This window comes from Talpa europaea, assembly GCF_964194135.1.
Source record: "Talpa europaea genome assembly, chromosome: 13".
Classification (NCBI taxonomy): domain Eukaryota; kingdom Metazoa; phylum Chordata; class Mammalia; order Eulipotyphla; family Talpidae; genus Talpa; species Talpa europaea.
Genome location: NC_140080.1, coordinates 4,868,235 through 4,887,963, shown reverse-complemented (window position 1 = coordinate 4,887,963; position 19,729 = coordinate 4,868,235). Strand labels below are relative to the sequence as shown.

The following is a 19,729-nucleotide window of genomic DNA, read 5'->3' as shown; positions in this document are numbered from 1 at the left end:
GCAAGCTCACTTGCTACGTGGCTTCTCCCAGCTCGACCTCATTAACCTTTGACTTCATCTGTTGAATGCTGACTTTCTAAAGACCTCCAGGGTCAGGCAACTCCCAGAAAGTGACAGTCAGGGGCATTAATAAATTCCAGAGAGAAAGATGATCACAATCCTAAATCCCAAGATTGTAATTGAGTGCTTTAGAATATAGTGTTAGCTCTGTATCAAGAAAGGAGAACCATATTTATGTCTTTCTGTTTCTCTCAAGGAATGTAATTCTTACGTGTTTTGTACTCAGAGGAAACCCTCGGTTTTTGGAAGTACACTGTCTTGGAAATAGATGACGCTTTAGCAGATACAGGCACAGTCAGACCCAGTAGTCCTGGTCTCCCCTGAAAGCCCCTGTGGGGAATGACTGAGGATGCATGCTTCCTATTCCTGTAACATGTGGAATAATCTCATGGGTTTCCTTTTAGGGTGACCCTGGATCATCTGCTGCTGGAATTAAGGTAACTATACCTTTGCAAGTGCTTGTCCCCAGGAGTTAAGCTTCTGATTTTTGTAACCTCTGCTTTGTTTTCCCTTTTACCCATGTTGATGGTTCTGGCTCTGTTCCTAAATCTCCCGCTATAATCGATTTCCAACCATAACAGGGAACCTCGGCCAGAATCTGATAAAAACTAGATAAGCGATCTCACCCTCTTTTCTCTCTCTGACTGATTTTTATGGGAATGAGGATTTGTAAGTGAGCTTTAGGTGCGTTCACAGCCACAGGTTTTCCTGTGTCTCATGAGAGGCAGAGTAACAGAAAACAGTGAATGGAGCAAGTGACCAAGAAGGACTCTAGGCCTTCTCTGTGAACATGTCCAGAGGCTGAAGTGTTTTGGGAAATTCTTGCAAGACTATGCTTTTCATCGCTGGTTTTCTTTGGTCAGGGAGAACCCGGAGAATCTGGTCGTCCAGGACAAAAGGTAATCTCTCCATTCTGTGTGTTCCTTGTACTGTCTCATGTTCATTATTATATATCTGTTGTCCATGGTATAATATGAAAACGATGATTGCAAAAATGGTGCTTTGCATGTGGCGTTACTGATTATTTTGCATTTTAAAGGGGTTGGTTCGGACCACAGCAAAATGTGAAAATAGACCCTGTCCATGTAAAGGGCACTTTATGACCTGAAGTCTGCCTGCGCTCAGCTGTCTGAGACTAACAAGGCCCCGCTGGGATGCACGGTCAAGACAGGGGTATTGGCATGTTTACAGGAGCTCTGCATGTCCTTGTCTTTCCTGAGAAGTAATGAATACTTACAAAACTGACTCAATAGCAAGGGACGGGCAGTGCCTTGACAATTATTTTCCTTTTCCTTTCATTGCAAATACTTTCCTACAGATAATTTTTTATGTGAATCACATCTACCCGTGCAGTCAATTCATTAGATTATACAAAGACACTTGTTAATAACTCAGCTACCAATTAGAGATACTAACCACTTTAACCCATGTGTGGATGTGTATACTGATTTTTTTTATTATTTGTGCTTCATTGATAAATTAGAGAATTTTCAGTGACTACATTTAGAGTCATATTCTCATTTGAATAAGAGACAGGGAGCCACTCTTAGACTTTCATTGTCTGAACATCTGATATTAATGCCCAGTGTGATAAGATTTTAGATAACGGAAATAGTGTGGCTAACAACAAAATCTGAACTCCACAGTAGGTTACATCTCTTAAGATCATAACCCTGCCTTTGTCTAGCTATAGCTGGTGTCTTGGAAAAATATATGAGTAGAAAGATGGAGTTTATCTCATTAGCATAAAGAAAAAGATAATAAACCCCACTGTAGTAGATTGGAGCTTCAAGACATCATAACCTAATATTCCCACACGCTTGAAGGCATTGAGAGAATCATTCCTTTGTTTGAAACCCTGGGGATCACAGTCACTTTTGAGAAAGACTTTCAAAGTTGCTCTAATTTAAAAATAGTTTTTTGTCTTGAACTTAAGAATCAGGTCCAATTTCAGGTGAAGTTGAAACTTTTCAAAGATTCCAGAAAATTCTGCAAGCTTTGTTATTAGATTTCTGCTTTCCTACTGATTCTTTATGTAAGAACTTTGAAGCTAGTGATGCTGGGTCTTCTTTGGTTAGAAAAGAGCAACGAATCTTCTCAGATGATCTGATTTTAGGTCCCTTACTCTATAAAAAATAAGGACAAAATTTAAACTGCTCTTCAAATCTGCAATATGCTAAAAGAAATGTCTCCAAGACTGTTCTATCCTTTAAAACAAAACAAAACAAATCTGCTATAATCTCATATAGGTTCCACTGTTTTCAGAGTGGAAGATCCAAATTGATTTTCAATTGCTTAGTAAATCATTGCCTTACATGATTATTTAGAAACACAGTTTAGATTCATTTTGGGAAATTTATAGGTTTACATATGGAAAACTGAATTTCCTTTGTATTTTCATTAGGAATCTGTTTTGAATTATATTGAGAGGAGGGTGGAGTCATTAAAAGCTTACAACCTGTCTGAAAGAATATGTGCCCTGAAATGAACATCTCCTTCATTAATATTTAGGCCAGATTCTACCCTTTGATGCAATCTTAATTTCCCACAATATTTATTACTTCCTTTGTCTAATATCTGGATTTGCAGTATTTACCCCAAAAGTAGGGTAGTTTCCTGCTTGCTGCTTACTTAGGTTAGAACATGACAAACAGAACTGAGTACAGAATGGAGATCTTCCTTGGCATTTTTTTCACAATTGCAGATTAATTGGTACTTAAGCTCCTGTGCTAGTCACAAACTCATGAAAGCAGAGCATGTGAGAAGAGAAAGAAAAACCTATCAATTTCCTTTCCACTGTCTGGTGTTTTCCAGTATGAAAGTTAGTTAGAGGAGCATTCATAGTGGAGGAATGATTTCATTCTAGTGGGGTTTCTTGTAGGCTCACAGCTGAGTGTGTGGTCGAGATGTGAGTTAGTGTGTGTGTGTGTGAGTGTGTGTATGTGTGTGTGAAGTGTGTGGATTTATAAACTAAGTGATGAGTTTCATGGCATAGTTCTTCCCTTCCTCAGGTCTCCATATCTTTGAAAAATGTACTTTTTTAATTTTAAAGGAGTAAGAATTCTTGATCCCCATTGGAAGGGATGGTCACAGTTGAACTGTTTCTAAAAGTTCAGGATTAGATGGCCACAGGGATATGGGTACAAGTGGACTCCTGCCTTTGACAGCAGACAAGGGTCATTTCTAATGGAGAGTAAACAGTGAAAAGGAAAGAAAACAGACAATCAGAAGTGTGATGTATTTGTGGAAGCTTTAATCTACTTGGACAAGTATCCTTGAGGTAGAATAACAAACCAATTCTTAATTATGATTCAAATTTGACATTGGGCTGTATATACCCGAAAATTCAACTCGGGAGTTCCTGAGCCAAGGAATTGGCAAGAAGGGAGTAGTTAATGAAAAAACTCCCTCTTAACTGAAGCTAAGTCTTCATGGTATAAAGATAGAGAATTTCTATAGGAAGAAATGTGTTCATGAAACTATTAAGAGATGTTCTACAAAGGATAGCATGAAATATTTTATAATCTTTCATATCTCAACTTTTAAGTAAACATAAATTCATAGTTTAAGTTTATAAAAATCCAAGACACTAAACTATGAATTCCTGAAATAACTGTTCATTAAAAAGTACATTGATAACCTATTTACATACGCACACATGCACACAGGGTATAGGGAACAGGTCAATGCTGAAAATCTCCGTAGTATTCAATCAACATTACAAAATACTCCACAACCTCTCAGGCGTCTTCATTGTTAGAAAACAGGCATATATAAATATCTTTCTTTAAGATAGTCATGCAATCCTTTTAAATTGGTGGGAGGGAAGGGTGTGGATAATTGCTACTGGGAAAGAGTGATCTGACCTACATAGTTCTTTCTACATGTCATGAGTTTGGGGGCGACTTTTTGTTAACAATATAAACTATAGCTTTGTCACCAATAAGTTTCCTTTTATTACTTGTCTGCTCCACAGAAATTTACTGTACTTTCAGCGACTGTATACTTTTTTAAAAAAGTAACAGAGTCTTCATTAAAATAAGGGTGAAAGCCCATTTCACTGGATCTTTTTAAATTTATCTACCGAAGTGCAAAAAAGGAAAGAAAAAGGAAATCAAACACATGATATATCTATGTAAAGTTTAATATATTCCCACAAGTGTTCTTTGAATGGAATATCAAATTTTTAATAATTATCCTTCTCTGACTTGATCTTATCTTAGTATTATGGTTCACAGTGCAAACTTTCATTTAGATGGTTTCAGAGTTGTTTTTCGTTTGCATTCCTGAAGTATCTTTCATCTAAACCACCTTGAAAACTGTTGTCCTTTGTCAAATCATGTAGGTGAACAAACAATATCTGAAGGCATTTTATGATAACCCCAGAGCAAATTATGCCTCCTCATAATTTCAACGTACTAACATTAAAGATTAAATGTCTGGTCGTACTTAGTAGATTGTCCTCGGCAGGGATATTGTTAAAGCATTTAGATGACGCTGTACCCTTTTCCTTTTAATGTAGTTGTTGTCCTGCTGACCAACCATCACAAAATGCTGTGACCTCCCAAAGTTATCGCCACAAATAACAGTCATCTCAAGCCCATACAGAATGGACTTGCATTTTCTCCAGCTATTCTGTTATGCTACTTTAGTGGAATCCAGGAGATTGTCTAAGCAATGTAACCTCTTGTTACTAGACTTTGTACTTAAAATAATGTAGACAATTCTGTAAAAAAGAGACTTAGCTTGACTCCAGTGCACTCACCCAAAATGTACCACTTAATCTCAAACCTGCATTCAGCAACAGCTGCGCAGTTCCATTAGCCCTACTCAGCAATTGTCACAAATACAGACTGCAGGGAAGTATAATCTTCACCATGCATTTATCTTCTCATCATTCAGGAATGGAAAGGAAATCTGTCTACGCTTTTAAGTGAGCAAGACTTTTAATGTATATTGTTTTGATGTGACCATCTGTTCACACAGCCAACTCTTGATTATCTGAGGTAAGAGAGCACCGGACCAGGATGCTTTGCTCAGATACCCGCATAATCCTTATTTCACCAAAGACCTTCAGCCTCTCCCTAAAATCATTAGCCAGGGAGTAATGAATGTAGGAGTTCTTTCTCCTTTTACTCCTCTTTCTTGCCTTCTGGCAGAAATGTCAATGGGCAGTAGACTGACAGGGGGTAGAAGGAGCCTGAAAATTCTGCAGAATGGTCAGCCAGTCCCTGAATCAAGAGTTGACTGAACTGGGTAATCTCACCAACCTTCTTGAAACTGGACAGTGTCCGTATATGTGCAGTCAGCATCCCGCTGGGAGAACCTGCCTTGCTCTTCTAAGCTCCTGTGACTGGACGGGTTTTGTTCTATAATGCTGTGTGATTTTCCTATGTAGGGTGAACCCGGGCTTCCTGGGCTGCCTGGACTTCCAGGGATAAAGGTAAATACTTTGCTGAAATCCTTAGCTTCATAGAAATGTACTTGTGATCATCACAAAAATTGGAGGAATATTGGGGGTGTGAATGAAAAGTAGGAACACAGTGCTATTCTTTAACTATCTCAACCATCTCAACCAATTAAATTATTTTACGTAGAAATGAAGCACAGACATTGCCAGTTTGCCATTGCTATATGAGCTATATATTCTGCAATTTAACCTATAATACTCCTTAAGTTAGTGAAGTGCCATTTTATTTGAAGTCGTAGAAACTCTCTAAAGTCTAGAATGTCTACCTTCATGTTTTAATTTTATTCTCAAGATCTTATCAGATTTTGACCACAATGAGGGCCTTAACATCCCCATAAATCTAACATTCAGGCAGCTGTTTTTGTGATTCACTCACTATAATAATCCCTCTAAAATGCCTAGTGCTTCCCCTTCCTGTCAATAATTCGCACTGCGAAGTACAAATCATATGACTAAAATATTTGACCCATCTACTTTTCCCATAAACTTTTAAATCTATCTTTGGAAAATACTTGTGTAAAGCCTCATTTGAAAACATTGTTTTAAAACCATCTGAAAATGGTAAGAAAATTTTTTTAAGTTTAAAAATTTTCACATGGTAACTAACATGTTAAAAGTTCTTCTGAATTAGCTGTATTCCTTCCTTTAAAATCACCTTCTTATTTTAATCTTTTCCTCTTAGCCCTAGAAGTGTATGCTCGAGAAGCTACATAATTCAAGTAGATTTTTCATTATTCTGTTGCCATCTTACACAGCTTTGAACCCACCTCCAATTTGCCTATGAACATTCTAAAATTAACATTCCTAGTTTCTGCATGAGGGTTGTATACTGTTGAGTTAAAGGTTGCGTTTGAAGCACGTAATACGAAACAATATGATTTGGAGTGTATTAAGTTATTGAGTTCACAGACAATCATGTGGTATCATGTGTAATGTTTTATCAGTACATCTGGCATAATTAGCAGGCATGTTTTGAGTATATTTGGTATTTCTTCAAGATTGGCACTCAGAAATTTGGGCTTGGGCTTTTTATTTGATGCCTCCAGATTAACATCCTAGAAATGCAGTTATGTCTTTGAAATAGAAGTCTTTCACTTCTTTAGTTCAAAAATAATTGCTCTGACTTACTCCACTTAGCATCATCCTTTTAAGCTCTGTCCATGTTGACACAAATGGCTCGAGTTTGTCTTTTTTCATTGCTGAGTAGTATTCTGTTGTATACTTATACCGTATCTGCTTGATCCTCTCATTTGTTCTGGGGCAGTTAGGTTGTTTCCAAAGTAATAAGTCAGATAAGTCAGACTTATCTGGGATAAAAAGTAACTAAATGGAATATAAAGTAACTAATTAATAGTGAGATAAAGGAAAGCTGAAAACTAACCCTTGATAGCTGACTACAGAACAGAAACACCAAGTGTTGGGGGAGGCAGAGGGGAAAGGAAAAACAGTCATTTCCTCATCATTTGCTATTAAGCAAAAATAACTTCATAAAACAATCTGTGATTTCATATTATAGAGTTAATTAAAAAGTTTTTCTTTTTACAAATATTGGGAAATCATCATACCTTTTTAAAAACAAGGATATGAAAAGCAAAGTTTGCATGAATTAAGAGGAACCTGGCAGCTTTATAGTAAGGGAGGACTAGGAAGGGAGGGCAGCACCTTGGCCAGGTCATGCTCACAGGTCGGCGCAGGCCAGGAACCTCAGCTGTGTCCAGATCCAGCCGTCCTTTCTGAGTGGGTGAGATGTACACATAAGGCTGAAAGGAATAGGGTTTTTTCTCTTCAAAACAAATAAAACAATCCCAATTACTCCTGTTTGCTACCCTTACCTTGGCTTGAAATTATGTCTTCCACCTTGAAAAACACCCCACGGCATTTCCCTAGTCATCTGTGTATCGAATTTTGCCAGGCTGGGAAAGAGGTTGGTGGTTTGCCACCTCCAACAAATGCTTTTATTCCTCTGGTCATAGGAAATTGCCAGACATATCTATTGAGGTCATGTAACTGATAGTTCCCTTTGTTTTCTGAACCTGACTAGTGACTATAGTGACAAGAAACTATCAAACAACAAAAAATCTTCATGAGACATACTTTTCTGGGTAATTATCAAGTGAAAGTAGCCAGAGTTCCATTTAAATGACAACTTCTGTTTGTAGTTTCATAAGTTTCTTCTCTTCCTAACCCACAAAGCAAGTGATTTACTTGCTTTATCATGCAGTAGGTGCTTATCATAAAGAAGTAACTTGTAAAGGAGATAGTTTAAGGACATCACAGCCTTTTGTGGTTCCTGGATATTTACCAACTTGGAGTTAAAAGTTTATAGTTTTATGAGCTAGCTTCATTAACCTGAGATGTCCTTTATTCCCTTAATACATCTTGCATAACCACAGGACATTTAACCCTTATTTCATAGTTTGAATAACAATATCTGAAAGATGAAACCACCAAGGAAGGATTTAGAGTGTGTGGTAGCAAGAACATTAGTCAGAATCTTCCTAGATTCATGTGTTTGTTTATACTTTGCTATTCATCTTCTTTTTATCTGCCAGTGGGACAGAGGGCATGCAATGCCATCCTTTATTCCCAAGACATTGAGGAAACAAGCCACAACATACCAGGGGCACTTTGATTCACCACCTGTTGCTCTCAGAGAATGAGGATCCAAATGCCTTCCACACAGCTCTCAGGAAATGAGCAAAGCACCTAAATACAGACAGCAGACTCATCCATCTACCACCTCGAGGTCCCACCAGAGAGAAGTGCTAATGCCTTAGGCATACAGAATAAGAGTCACCGAGAGCAAGCATAACTTAATTTCAAACTGCCCTTGAGCTTCTGCACAAGTATTTGAAAGTCTCTCACCATGTGGAAGACATTTGGAATTCCTATTTCATGCATTCATGGTTCATATAGCGTCAAGATGTTCAACTGGGAAAATTAAATTATGCACAGTGTAGCATGCAGACGTTGATCTTCTGGAATCACATTTGAGCTCAAAAAATTATTTTTATAAACAAGTTTTCAAATATATTTTTAATGGGGAAAACTTACTGTAACTAGTTTTTCTGATATAACCTGTGAGAGTAAGACTCAAAGTTCTTTGAAAAAAATGTTTTCCCTCACACTTATTTTGAAACATATAATGAGGGTACTTATGCCTTTCATGATTAGATTACCCTAGTAATTGACCAATAGAGTGGTCACCAGGAGCCCTGATATGAGAACCGGACCACCAGTATGCAGATCTGTTATGACCTTGGGCAAGATACATAACCTCTCTGTGCTTCAGCCTGCTTACAAAATGGAAACTGTGAGGAGTCACTGAGTTAATGTACGTGCAGCTCCTAAAATATTGCCAAGCATCCACCAGATGCTCTATAAACTTGAGCTATTGTAACTTCATTCTCTTGGAGTGGCTCAGAATATTGGAAACATTGGTGACACACTCATCTACAGTTTCCTTCCTTGAGTATAGACTTTAAGTCAATTATACTTTATAGGTTAATAGGTATAAATTCAGAAAACTCTTTTGCAGTGATGGGGAATGTTACCTTTAAGCCCAGGAAGGTAAACTCCTTTCTCTTGAAACACAACATCACACTCTTCCCCCACTCCCCTTTCATAGAACCTAATCCAGGAACAAAGGAAGAGAGAATACAGTGTTCTGGGCACTAGATGTGGTTTTGTTGAAATTCATCTCCCCAACACTGATCACAGGAAAAGAGAGGGGAAACTTGACCAGTTATGATGCAAATTCTCAGTTCCTCACAGTGTTGATTTTTTTTTTTACAAATATGGATTTTCAGTTTATCTGCTCTTATTCAAAAAGTGAATGATCAATAACTATAAGTATAGCTGTTTAATAAATGGGGGATAAAGAAGGAAGAAAGTTAAAATAGCTCATACTTACAACATCTATTCTTCTGTGCTATTTTCTGTGCGTATACCAAGCAATTTTCCCTTAAAAATTAACTTATCCGGGCCTCCCCGGTGGCGCAGCGGTTGAGCGCTGGGTTGCGAAGCTGCCCACAGCCTCTGTGGCGCCGGTTCGATCCCCGGCTGCTCCCCGGCCACCTGAGGAGGGTCCCACATGGTGCACAGACCTCTCCTGCCGCCCGCTGCTCCCCTCAGCAGTGTACTTCGGTCCTTCTGCCTGCTCTGCTCCCTGCTCTGGCTCTGGTGAATTCTCTCACCCTCCCGCGCTTCTGACTGTACCCAGTGCATGTATAAACAAAACAAACAAACAAACAAACAAATAAATAAATAAGTAAAAACATGAGTCTATATAAAAAAATTAGCTTATCCATCTTTTCATTTTTTAATTTATTCCCATTATTTAATGCTATTGTTCCATAACACAAAATTGTATACAGTAGGGACATATACAATAGAAACCATTGTGAAAATATCATTTGCACCCAAATTTCTTTGGGTATAGTCTATCTTCCCTTAAATTCGTATAGTCGATCTTCCCTTAAAGCTTGATATTTTTCCTCTGGCTTCACAATAGTGAAAATTTGACATTCAGATCAAGAACTTGAGGATGGCGAGGGTATGAGACGGTAACTAATTCCTTATAGCTCACATGAAATCATCCTTGACACTGAATCATATAAAAACTAATTTGTACAGGCAGAGAAACATGGACTTTGGTATTCTTAGGATTAAGAATGGTGTTTAGTAACCTTATAGAAACTGACCTTCCACATCCACTGGAGATGAGAGTCCTTCATAAATATTAAATCACAATTTAAAAACAGCAGAGGAAAGTTTTGGGAAGTAACATATATTGTGAAATGAATTCCAAAAAGAAATACTCGTTAAATGAACAATATTGTTTTTGTCACTTATAATTATTTCCTCTTGTCCAAAGTACGTCTGAGCAGTTGAGTAATTTAAGAGTCTAATTAGGAGACTCATACAAACAGAAAAAAGAGATTTTTAGCAGTCATAAAGAAACCTTCAATAAACACCCCCAAATTGCTTTCATGAGGTAATCATGTGAGGGGAAAAAATCCAAAAGGTGTGTTTTGTGAGTTTCAAATAAACCTGCTATTGTAGTTCATTTTCATCATAATCACCAAGATGTTTTAATTTACACTCGAATTTGATCCTTAAGGGAAATAAGTGTTTTTTGGGACAGACTTTACTTTCTCGTTCTTTTTTTTCCCCTCAATAATTTTACAAATCAATCATTACCAAAACTGGCTGCCTGGAGGTTCTTATTACAACGAATGTTCTTGCTGTAATCCTCAAAAGCAGGTATCATGCTGGCTTGAATTCTAATTAGCCTTAAGCAAGAAACAATAGTGTATGGCTAATGCATTCAGTGTCAAGACACATTCATCAAAATTGTTGGTGATACTTTTAGCACCCAGGCAAATCACCACATATTTTTCAAGCCCTGTCGTACTATTTTTTGGGCGATGAAAATTGGATCTGCTTGGGGGTAATAAATATGGAAAATATGACTTGGTTTAAGATGGTATTATAGAAGGGTTTCAGACAGGTTAAAAAAATAATATATTCTACTCCTTTAATTGATAATGACTTGTAAAAATAAAACAAATGGAAATAAATGAAAAACCAGAGATTTTTCTATAGGCAAGAGTTAATCAGTTAGGACATTCTGGCCACCATTCCATTTAACAGATGGTAAGTTCTGGAAGTTTATAGGGAAACACCTGGTGAGTCATTTCTGTATGAAGAAATATCTCTTCCTTTTTCCCCTTGACTAGTAATGCCATCTAAGTATTTGTCGACTAGTCTCATCTCTATGAAGGACATCCTTTATGTAAATTTGACAAGAGTGTTAAGTGTACTGTCCCAATAGACATTTAGGAGATAAAGTAAGGTCATCTGAAATACTTTCTTGCTTTATATTAAATGTGCTGTTGAAGAAAGACCAATGCAGATTTTAATAAGGAATTCTCAGCCTTTAATTACTCTCAGACTTCAGAGAGGTCATGTTCTTAAGTAATTCCTGAGCTTTCCCTACACTTTTTCTTGTTGCCTTTTTTGTTGTTCTTTCGGTTGGTAAAGACAGTAATTGTTTGCATTGTTGGGGGATTTTTTTGACCAGAAGACATAGAATTTATGCTATTTCAATAGGCTGTTTAATAGTAAATGAACTGAGCAAGAGTGGCTTTAGCCAAAAGCCTTACCTTTTGTGGTAACGTTTCTTGATCTTATGCAGTGAATAGACCCCACCTTCCTACAGCTACATCTTCTTATAGTGTACTCATTTCTTGTAGTTTGCTAAATCTTACAATTGACTCATTTTTACACACTCCTTGTAGTGTACATATTGCCAAGGTAGGAGAGAGAGGAGACAAAGAACTCTAATGCTGACACACTAATCAACAGGGAACTTTATGGTGCAAAAACAGGGTAATTTTTCAAATATGGAATGGATCAGTTACTGTCACTGTCATTGAAACCTAGATAATTAGTATTAAGTACAAGTGTATGTAACAGTACTAGATTCTCAATATTACAAGATGGCCATTGTAGCTGCTGAAATGGTTAGCTATAGTTGGAAAGAGCAATGTGAGTGCCTTTGTCCTTCCCAAAAATGGGTCATGTGCAGGGGTGCCTTGGGCTTGGCATGGCTGTTTCCCATGGACTGGCCTCTGCATCTTGCCCGTCTGGTTGTTTGAGGATTGCCTTCTAATTAGCAACCTTGTCAGATATTCAGGTCAGGCTGCTTGCTCTGCTCCTTGCAGGGTACTGCTAAGTTTTATTATGCTTTATCATGACTTTATAGTATTCCTTCCACCAAATCTGAACCCCATTTTAGTTCCCAAAACCATGGCTACTCTATCATTCACTTTTTATACCAGCTCAACACAAGCAAACATGTCACAGCTTTAGTATTGAAACCTGGGTTTTTTTTCCCCTTTGTTTTAATCTGTTTGTTTGTTCTTGCTTTTTTGTTTGTTGGTTGCTTCTGAGATCTGGGTTTTTTTCTAACTCATTGATGGTGAGCTACTTAGTTGATGTTAAGAATAAAGAATAAAACACATGAAACAATTCAGGAAATCAGATGTAATATCCAAGAAAAGACCAGAAAAGTAAATCAATTCTGGAATTTGGTGATGCAGTAGTCCTCTATACCAACAGTCCCCACCTAGCCCTTGTCTTTTTTGAACACACATTTAATCACTGGTCAACATGTGGCTTGGGTTGCAGAATACAGTGCCAGCTTTTAATTATATTTTACCAGTTAAGATTTTGGATCATACTAAGGGTTCTGATAAATAGTGGTATGTGTATATTTTTTTTTAATCTCAGGGCTCTGGTTTAGTCACAGCTGTACATTTAAGAGCTAGGCACCATAATGTTTATATTTTTCTGTGTTTGTCCCAAGAGTAGATCTAGTCAAATGTTTCCGGAACCAGAGCAAATGAAACAAAACCAAACCAAAAATAACCAATTAAACCTGGATTTAATTGTTCTGGTCTTGTCAGAGGAACAGAAAATTTTAACATATTTGTTCCTTTCCATCGCAACTCCCCCATCTCTGCTTTGCTGCACTAGCCCTTACTTCTTTCTTTTGACTTTTCTTTTTCCCTGTAATTAAGCACCACCTCCGTAAGCAATGTCATTCTAAGATCTGTCAATTATTTGCTTTCACTCTTTGATTCCCTTGCCCACATGATGAGCAGCACCCATTATGAATGGAATCCTCATCGACTGTATCCTGTCCTCAATGATAACAAAAGTAAAACCCACTTGAGGTGGCAAGTGAATAGAGAGAGAGATGGATGGAGGAAAATTTAGACTATATGAAATGGGAGAAATATATATATATTCCTCATACATACCCATGTATCTGGAACTTGAGAGAATAACAAATGAATGTGACTCTGAAGTAATTAGTGTTGTCCTTAAGTTATTCTTATACTACTCACTGGTGCTCCAGTGTTCCACACCCATCAGATGTCTAAAACTTCTGCCTTTCCTCCATTTGGTTATTTAAAAAAAAAAAAAAGCACCAGTAAAATAAATCGAAATGAAAAAAACCATGTCTAGATTTAACTGTACCTTCACTAAAAGTAATTTAAGAGCTTTACTCCATTACAGTTCTGTTTTCCTCTACAGCATCTCCACACCACTGTGTGACTTCAAATGGGTGCAAATAATTTTCAGTTTTGCCCTCTCCTATATCCCATTGATCAGCTGAGTTCAATATGCAAAAAACAGTTCTGAGAATCAGTAGATAGTCCAATATAGCTAGTTATTTTTTCCTGGCTATTACCCTAAAAAGTGATGTAACCTCAATCCGTGTAGTCTGACTACAGCAAAAATGATTTTCCAAAATAGTATTTTATGTTTAGATCCTATTCAGTCACTTTCTCCTGCCCACTCCTTTGCCAGTCCTCACCCTCTGTCCTGGCTAATTAGAATTGTACTACAGTTGAATAACTAATTTCTTGTTTGTTAAAATCACATTAAAATGTTTTTAAAACTGTAGTTACTGTAGCTGTTCTCCTAGACATTTTAGGAGATCCTAGAAACTTTAAACTCTACAATGGTCCTTGGCAACGAGGTAAGATTCTTTCAAAGGATTACATTTCTCCTTTGAAAATTCATTACGTAAATTCATTAGCCATGACCATCCTTTCTGTCCCCTTCCATCAACGAGGTAAATTCATTCTTAGCAAACCCACCACTTCTCTACCTTTACAATATATCTTAAACCTTGTTAGGTTTTCAGTCCTAAATGTCATAGCAGATGAAGATCATCTCATAAAATGATATGTTCACATGAGAAATTTGGGGTTACTTCTTAAGAGGAAGAGGTAGAGAATATGGTCCCATATATGCTGTAACAAAGCAAAGTTACCTCATTTATCACAGTCAGTAGCAAAGATGCTGTTAGCTATTACCACTGCTAATGATAGCTAACATTTTTCAAGCTGGAAGATAAGAACAAGGAGCATTATTGTTCACTTGCTTTTTCTAGAGACAGCCCTAAGTGCTTTGTCAAATGATGTCTTGATTAAGCCACCTCTTAATGATACTAGAATCTTTTATATTTGGCACTTCGGGATTCCATTTTTCAAAGTCAGGCTTTAATTCAGTTCAGTACCTTTGAACCAACAATTCTCAAACATTTTGTCTTAAGACCCCTGTACACATTTGAAAATTCGGATTAAAGAGTTTCTGTTTATGTAGCTTATGCTATAGACATTTCTGAATTAGACATTAAAACCAAGAAATTCCTAAAGCCCATTACAAATTAATTAAATAACATGTTGTTTGAAATATAACTGAATTTTCCGAAACAAAAAAAAAAAATGAGCAAGAGGGTGCCAGTGTTATAATTATTTATTTATTTATTTTGCAAATCTCTTTAATGTCTGGTTTAATAGACGGCAGCTGGATTCTCATCTCTGCTTCTGCTGCCAATCTGTTGCAATTTGTTGTTTTAGTTGCAGTGTATGAAGAAAAACCAGGCTCACACAGATATGTCATTGAACAGGGGAGTTTATTTTAAGTCTTTGCCTAAAACTGTGGGTATTCTTCTTTGATGTGACCCCAAACTCTACAAGTCATAGTTTCTTAAAGGTTAGGTGCAGTGTGGAATCTGAAGCCAAATCAGTGGGCTTTTCCTCTTTGGTGCACTAAGGAGGGTGAGTGAGAAGGTACTTCGAGAACCCCTGGTATCAGCTTAGGAAGGTAAGCAACAGCTCAGCCAGCTCAGGAACCCACATAGACAGAGTTCTGTCCATTTATCCTGATAACTGTCTTGAAGGCTTAGAGAGCAAAGAGACCAGCTTTCCTCTCCTCCCGTCCTGCCAAGATGTAGAGAGGACAAAGATGATGTCTTTAAAGGGACTGAGAGGTCAGGAATTAGATAAGCATAAAACTGTGAGCTTATAGGGTGAAATATGCTGTTTTCCCCTTGAATAAATTGAAATGAGAAATAAATGTAGGAGTATGGCAGCTTTCTTAGAGAGGCATGATAAAATATAACTAATTATACTCCAAGTCTCTAAAATCAAGAGCGCTAAAGTTTTGTGATTTTCAAATGTATCTTGAAATACTTTTTACCATGAATGTTCCATTTAAAGGAACTTTCTGTACTTTTACTCAGGAGGTTTTAATTGATGCTCTATTTTTTTTTTTAACCCACTTTGGGGGGACCTCTGAGATCACAAATCAATCCTCATTTATTTGTGAGTTATGAAACTGCATGCTTCATCTTTTTATGAACTAAATACTAACCTGAGTAAGAAATACATTATGCAACATGTATTCACTTTTTTCTCTTATTTTAATCCACTGAAGTGTGCTTCTATTTGCTTTGCTAAACATTTTATTTCTATTTAAAGATATGCCAGAGCCTTGTCTGCCTATAAACTTGCAACCAATTAACTTGTATTGTATTTTCATGACAGTGAGTCCTTACTAATGATACACACTGACTTTAATACAGCTTTGTTGGAGGATTTTTTGAAAGGAATTATTAACTATTTATGTATCGGGTATGTATCATTTTATTGGGAGAAATATGTGACTATAAATATATATTACTTATCATTTTGTTGGTTTATGAAATAAGTTCCTATATTTATCTGAATAGAGTTGATTTTCATTTTAAACCATTAAGAGGTCCATCAACAATTATTTGTTCAGATTCTCCTTCCCGTTATATGGAAAGGTCTGAGAAGAGGTAGAATGAAAAATTTCACAAACAAGGAACCTATGATTCCCCTCCTCTATCCTTTTTTTTTCCCTTAAGTTAGATAAATACATTTGTGTTGTATATCAGTTTGACACACTTTGGAGTGATGAAGTTAATTTGTTCTCCACCCAATCGCCAAGGTTATATATATATTTTTAAAATTCACTTGTTTCAAAGATATTTGATGATAGTGGAACACTTCTTGTCAAACCTCTCTTTATATCTTCCTGCTCCACTCCAAGTATCATAAAAAGCATCACTGTCTTAGAAAAATTCGAAGGTATCAAACAGTGTTAGCGATTGCCTCAGAAATAAATCATGGGGAGGTTAAAAAACAACAACATAAAATTGGAGTCATTCCATTTTTTTACTTTAAAATTTTATTAGTGATTTTAGGAAGTTAAACTCTTACATTTGAGCTCATATTGTGAACAAGAAAACAAATTTCATGGATATGCGAGAAAACATTAACATTTGTCTTGGGTCTTTTCTGATACCACGTATGTGAGCAGTACCAGCTCTCTAGCTCATTCTCCTGCACCTCCTTACCCTCCACTTCCATCCTAGCCAGGATCAGCATCAGATGTCACAGGTATAAGGACTCACATCCCTAAGACTGCCCTCAGTTCAGGCCCCAATTAATGGTTCCCCAGCTTCCTAGGGGTTACTTTTGTCTGCCATGGCCACAAATTCAAGGGTTCCCATAACCACACAGATTTGAAAATGTGCTATAACAATTCACAGAGCTCAGAAAAATGCTATACTCATTACTGCAGTCTATTATGAAAGGGAAGCGCAGCCAGATATAGAGGTACTATGGGGTGAGGTGAAAAAGTCCCAGTACAGGAGTCACTACCCCCTGTATTTGGGGTGCGCTGTCCTGCCAATGTGGTGTGTCATCACTAACTTGGGAGCTCTCACTTCCCACTGTTTATGGGTTTCAATGGAGAGTGCCTTCCATAGGTCTGATTAATGAAATCATTGGCTATGGTGCCTGAGGTTGATCTTCAACCTCTCTCCCGCTGAGATGGTGAGAGATGGGAAGGGCTGAGCGTTCCAACCTTCTTACCACACAGGTGGTTCTGTGGCAACAGTACCTACCCCGAAACTACCTAGGGGTCCATCAAGAGTCACCTCATTAGCATAAACTCAGATTTGTATGAAAGCACCTTGTCACCAGTAACAGGAAATGCCCCTGTCATTCTTAACACTGAGGAAATGCTCAGGGTTTTAAGAGCTCTCTGCAGCAACCAAAAGCAAGACCAGTAGCTTTTTATTAAATGTCCCTTGGGTTTCCTCCAGGTGGCAGAGATGAGGTTATGGAGGTGTGGTAAGGAGAGACTTTTTTCCTTCCCATGTTGAATATTCCTGTCTTCTGAAGTCACATTGCTGCCTATGACATAACTCTTAAGTTTTGAATGGTTTAAAACAACAAATATTAATTTTTGTAAGAACAGGAATTTGAATGCAACGACTAGATGTCTCTGCCTCCATGTCCCCCATGAGGATGCAATCGAGCTGCCAAATGGGTCTGTGGTCTCACCTGAGGATGCTCCCGGGATGGCGCATCCTTCCCCAATTCACACATGTGGCTGCCGGCAGCCTTGGTCTTCAAGACACAGGCCTCTTTACAGGGCTGCTCTTGGCAGGGTGGCTATTCTCCCCATAGTTGGGGACCCAAGAGAGAGACAACAAGGAAGGGCCCCCAGATGGAAGCCACTGCCTATTTGGACTCAGTCTTCAGAGGGATGTTCCACTACTTCTGCCATATTCTGTTCATTGGATGAGTCAGTAAATCAGGTTCACATGCCAGTGGAGGAGGTGACTCCAGGGCAGGATTCCAGGAGGGTAGGGTGGATCTTAATTTGGTATATAATAAGAAACACTAGGCAGCAGAAAAGCAAAATTGCAAAGCCATTTATCTGGTTTCTTTGTCACTTTTACTTTCTAAAGCCTCTCCAGAATTTTGCTCAAAGAATTTTCACTCATCAAAATCAATTCTGATTGTAGTTGGTACAGGAATTTCAACAAGAAAGCTGTATACAATCAAGGGAGTGAAAGCTCGGTGGAATGAAATCAGTTGGACTTTATTTACCATCAGATGAATAATGATCTCATATTCCATCTTTTTTTAAGGGAGAACCAGGTTTCATTGGTCCTCAAGGAGAACCAGGCTTACCCGGGCTGCCAGGAACAAAGGTAAATGGAGTCTTTTTCACTTCCTTTCTTTCTGAAGTTTTTGTCATATATATTTCATCCATTATGTTCGGAGAAACATGGTAACATCATTATTTAGGCAACCAGATATTTTGGCTCATAGAGAACTAAAACTGTCTATCCTTCCCCTGACTGGCCTCCTGATAGGAATCCCAAATTAGAGAAAGAGGAGTTAATTCCAGGAAGGCTTAAGCAGGACAACAGGTTGGTGGCATATATTAGTAACTCCAGTCACTCTCCAAAGTGCTCCTAAATTGATATGATGTTATTAGCCCTCTGGCCATATGGAAACCCATAGGGGAATTCTTTTTTTTTTTTTTTTTTTTTGGAAAATAATTTCCATGTAGTTTATGGAATCACACCTTAGATTATAGTAAAGCAAACTGTTAGAATAAACTGAATTTCCCAGCACTTATAATTGGGTGGACTAAGATGATTCACTAGGACCTAAGATATTTCACAGGAGGGCAGGGATCATCTGGGGACCCATGGGACACAACTCTGACCCCCCGAAGTCACAGAATTCTGAGGAGAGCTAGAACTCACTCATCCCTGGTCCTCATCACCAATTTTAGGACCGACTTGTAAATCAAACATTATTGCTACTCCTGATCACTCCTTGGATTGCAAAGACAAGTACTGATGTCATGTAGATTCCTAAGCACCTCATCCCAAAGGGAGCCATCCTGAGTAATGTCTGCACAAAGAGTCTGTAATAAAAACCATCCCATGATCGTCCACTTGGCAACCCTAGAGAGGACCCTAAAAGCAAAATCTCTATGCCGCCATATAAAAAATTATGTTGCTGTGGATACAGCCAGTCCATACTTCTCCTTTTATCTTCCCTGTAAGACATAAAAAGGTCCAGTGCTGAGGATGCAAGTTTTTTCCTGACAGACCCATGAATCAGAGAAGGGGCAAAATTAGATCAAACTACATTCCTTTATTTTTAAACCATAGCAGTCTTTGCCTCGGTGCATATTGCGTTTACCAGCAATAAGCCAGGATGATTTCCAAGAGCTGGAGAATTATGTTCATGGTCTGTTTTGACAGCAAGATACTCATTTCCACTGGTCAAGAGAAAAATAACTGTAATCCTACTAAGTGGAAAATATGTGTGACCTGCAGGGCACTGAAACTCAGTCCGATTTTATGCAAAATGGCAAAATGTTTTCTCATGCCTTTTCTTTTTCTCATAATGAACAGTAAGGCTAATTAGCAAAGTATGAGAAATGTCTGTCTTAGCCTGTGCAGATTCACATAAGAAATGTGCTTCCAGGAATAAA

General features: G+C 37.8%; 1 protein-coding gene across 1 annotated transcript in view; it reads left to right on the top strand.

Moving 5' to 3' along the window:
- Positions 1 to 19,729, top strand: part of COL25A1 (collagen type XXV alpha 1 chain) — a gene marked incomplete at both ends in the record, with an annotated part of 360,422 nt that overhangs the window by 291,919 nt on the left and 48,774 nt on the right. The window contains 3 exons of the mRNA XM_084251726.1: positions 465 to 497; positions 924 to 959; positions 18,363 to 18,425. Coding sequence (XP_084107852.1) covers positions 465 to 497; positions 924 to 959; positions 18,363 to 18,425 — 132 coding nt within the window. The remainder of the gene's footprint in view (positions 1 to 464; positions 498 to 923; positions 960 to 18,362; positions 18,426 to 19,729) is intronic.